Source organism: Acanthisitta chloris, unplaced genomic scaffold, assembly GCF_000695815.1.
Source record: "Acanthisitta chloris isolate BGI_N310 unplaced genomic scaffold, ASM69581v1 scaffold2521, whole genome shotgun sequence".
Classification (NCBI taxonomy): domain Eukaryota; kingdom Metazoa; phylum Chordata; class Aves; order Passeriformes; family Acanthisittidae; genus Acanthisitta; species Acanthisitta chloris.
The window spans coordinates 75,827-79,940 of NW_008656309.1; the positions used below are offsets into that span (position 1 = coordinate 75,827).

The window sequence follows — 4,114 nt, forward strand, 5'->3', positions numbered from 1 at the left end:
ACATCTGAAATAATTCACTTTAAAGGTGGATCACTTGTAATTATTTTCATATCGGTTCATTTTTTCCACTGTCAAATTATAAGAAACTTCAACTTTAGATGCTTGATTTCAGAATTTTAATTTACATCATAAAAATGGAAACTGCAGAAATTGCAGTATCCACGTGCATTGTTTGACATATAAGTCGTTGAGTTCCATTTTCCATTCAATTCATCATTTACCTTGAATGCTCTTTCAGCCTTCTTAAATTTTTCGGGCTTTGGCCTAAGACAAAATGGTATGATTCGTAGTTTGGGGATTTTTTAAAATACGACACAGTGACTCAGTTTATTTGGGTTTTCTCCAGATATCCATTGAGATAAACCTCTACCAAATCTTGAAAAGGAAACTGTGTCCTGAGTTACGTGTCTTTTTAACAGCTAAAACATCAGCACAAGATCTTTAGAGCACTTCTGCCATAGTGATTCATAATTCACTTCATAATGATTTCAATTTAAACCACTTTACATGTTTGAAGTGTCATAAGAAGTCGCATTACACCATCAAATAAGAGGTTGTAACCTGTTTGTTCAGCCTGCATGTGTTAATGGAAAAGACATGTGTCAGTGTCTGCAGACTCAAAGAAACGGGTTGAGGTTTAAATTCTGCTGAGCTGTGTAGTTCAATTTGCAGAATTTTTTTTGGTTTGCCAAAGTCCAGTATATTTCCCCCTTATTTTAGGGCTGTGAAATCCAAAGACTCATAATACATGAAGTACTTATTGGTTGGGTTTTGCCTCTGTCATATAATTGTGCCCACTGCTTGTGCATCCATAAAGTGATGTATTTTTTCAGTTTAGATTAATACAGAAGATGTTTCCAATCCCAAGCATAAAACTTTCATCCCACTAGTGGCAGGGCAATTTATAAATCTCAGACTTGGATACATATCTACACAGCATAGGAGTTGGCAATTTTTAAAATTTTTTAGTTTTTTTACTATTTTTAATGTAGTTTGCCCCAAAAGGGAAGGCAGTTGAAGTAGCTAATCCCAATAGGCTTTATATTGAGTGTCATTTGTGTTGTTTTGTTTTTAACACAGATTTTCGGTGTTAAAGATGTCTATTAAAAGATTCTCCCTAGTCTTCAGTAGATCCTGAAAGAACCATAGAATACCAGGTTGGAAGGGAACTTCAAGGGTCATCTGGTCCAACCTTTCTTGACAAAAAGAATCTGAATGTATTTTTAATTTCTAGCATAAATTTTGAGGCACTTCTTTAGGAAATACTGGTGTGGGTATTTTCCACTTAATGGTGTGAATTTGCTTACCCTGACTTGATTATCAATATGAAGAGAGATGTAATTTCCTCAGCAATAAAGGCATGCAGCAGCATGTGCCACCTCCTCCATACCTGGATCAGTGCTGTGCAAGAAAACCCACTTCTATGGTCTGGTTTCTGCAGCCATGTGAGATATGATCAGAGTTTGAGGTCATCCACTCTCACAAACAGCAGCAGAATTTAGCCTTATCACAGTAGCAGGAAGATGTGGTGTTCCAGCCCTTCCTTTGTAGCAACAATTTCAAACCTCGTACCCATGTCATTAATGCTCAGGAGGCAATATCTCTCCAACCCTCTGCATCACAGCAATACTTCTGCTTCTGTGCCCAACTTCATGCTGCAGCCAGAGTGTGTATCAGTTGTGAAGGGAGCATTTTCAGCCCAAACACTCATTTTTCTTGTCAGGGAAACAGAGAACGCATGGACCACACTAGTACAGAGAGCGCACACATCCTAATTTCTTCATAAGTCTTGAAAAAACTGTAACTTAATGAGATAGACTGAAAGGGCTGTTTAAACAGTTACGTATTTGTCATGCCCTCCTTTACCCTTTTCCCTCCTTAAAAGCCCTTCTTCCTGGTGTGACTGCTGAGGTTACTATAAATACAAAAATCTGGTTTTGTTTGTGGTTGTTTTTGGGGTTTTTTTTGGCCGAATGCAGTCTTTTCAACATTATTAGTTGAAAAGAACACAATAGATATGTTTTTGAAAAAACTCAGGTACTTCTGTCTTTTAAACACCTTCCCATCTGACATGTATTGTGCCTTTTTTCCCCTACTATGGTGAATAATTTTGTGTTGGGATACCTGCAATAGTAGAAGGATCTCGTTCTGTTCCACAAATATTTTATGGAAAGGAATTGGCCAGCTTTCATGATTTTTCAGTTATTTAGTAATGCAGATATTTTGAATTAACATTTTTATAAAGAATTGTAGCAGCCTTTGCTTTGGAAAATAAAGTGGTTTTGTAGGCTTTGAGAATATGTCAAATCTACTTAATGATAAAGCTTGAAAGGGTGAAAAATGAAGTTTTACTGAAAAAATTGAGGTTGCGCCAGCCATCACAGTAAGCATTTCTTTTCTTGACGAAACTGCATGGAATACCTAATTGTCAAACTTCTACAGAAGTCGGCTAACATTTCCAATGTACTCTTATATCAAAATCCAGTGAAAAAGCAAGGCAGATTTCTTTTCCTTTTTTTTCGGTTTTGTTTTTTGTTTTCCTGCTTGGCTGCAAAACACTGCCTTTCTCTGCCTCTGATTCCCTTACTGCTTTCTTCTTTGTTTGTAAGTTCGGCATACGTCAGTGTCGTTTCCTCTTTTGCCCCATCCTACCCTCTTTCCATCTTCTTCTGCCTTTTAGGTGTTCAGTATGTTTTTGGAGACACTGGTGGACTTCATCCAGGTCCATAAAGAAGATTTGCAGGACTGGCTGTTTGTGCTACTGACACAGCTGTTGAAAAAAATGGGTGCTGATTTGCTTGGATCTGTACAAGCAAAAGTACAGAAGGCACTTGATGTCACAAGGTAATGAGTTTTTAAAAAAACAGGAATGATTTTAAAAAAGAAACCTCATACTGCTTCTGGATTTTTACTTTTTTGTGTGTGTGCTGTATGACTCTTATAACAATGCAGAGCTCATAATAAATCATGAGACTTCAGTGAACCCTCAGTGCTTAAGCATTTCGGTTTCCCAAATAACTCTTAGTTGAAAAGATTCGAGTCCTTAATGCTGACCAATTAATATGATACTAGTTATTCCAATTCCAAAATGTGCACCCGAGCCATGTATGCTTGTTGTCTAGCCTTGTGTTTGGTGATGTAGAAATTGTGTTGGAGCTTCTTTATTTTGTTGTAAAAGTATTATTGGAATATTCATCTCGGTGTCAGCATAACTTCTAAGGAGTTATGGCAATAATGGATTTGCTTTTTGTCTTCCCTCCGTTCTCCCCAGACTTCAGTAATAGCCTGATTCCAAAATGATCTTCATGATTTTGTGGGCCATCAGAGTTGCCTGTTCCTGGCCAGTTTAATTTCCAAAAGCAAACTAGATTTTTCAGTAGAGTTGGAGTGGCTCTGGAACCTAGTCTCATGCTCCATTCTCTGAAATGTGGGACAGTCTAAGCATTCTAGGGATGCTGAACCCTGTGGCACATGGGCTGTGAAGTCTGGGAATGGGCATGGCATAGGTCTCAGAGAGGGGATGTCATCTGCTACACATCATTTTTATTGCTGCTGCAGCTGAGCCCTTCAGGGTCACACCTGCAGTATGCAGTGTGGGAGAGTGGAAACAGCCCAGAATGGAACTCCATGGTTTAGAGAATTGTGTAGGAGGGGTGTGGTGTATACCTTTAGCACGCTGTGAAGTCTGGGAATGGGCATGGCATAGGTCTCAGAGAGGGGATGTCATCTGCTACACATCATTTTTATTGCTGCTGCAGCTGAGCCCTTCAGGGTCACACCTGCAGTATGCAGTGTGGGAGAGTGGAAACAGCCCAGAATGGAACTCCATGGTTTAGAGAATTGTGTAGGAGGGGTGTGGTGTATACCTTTAGCACTACTATTGTATATTAATTTGAGGATTGCATAGATTTAGAATCAGAATACTACAATGTCATTATTATGTCATTCCTTATTACTTGCATATCTATTCTAGCTGCAACTGCTTCATAGCAGGAATTCCTTAAATTTTGTCCCTTATGTGCTAGGTGAATGTTTCTGGAAGGTTGGATACGTTATCAACAAAACTGGAAGAAATTTATTTTTAAAGTAATAAAGCTTTTCTTTCCTGGAAAGA

General features: G+C 38.4%; 1 protein-coding gene across 1 annotated transcript in view; it reads left to right on the forward strand.

Moving 5' to 3' along the window:
* The window catches only part of CLASP2 (cytoplasmic linker associated protein 2), a gene marked incomplete at its 5' end in the record, with an annotated part of 86,772 nt that overhangs the window by 59,810 nt on the left and 22,848 nt on the right, over positions 1–4,114 (forward strand). The window contains one exon of the mRNA XM_009084257.1: positions 2,681–2,844. Within this exon, the coding sequence (XP_009082505.1) occupies positions 2,681–2,844 (164 nt within the window). The remainder of the gene's footprint in view (positions 1–2,680; positions 2,845–4,114) is intronic.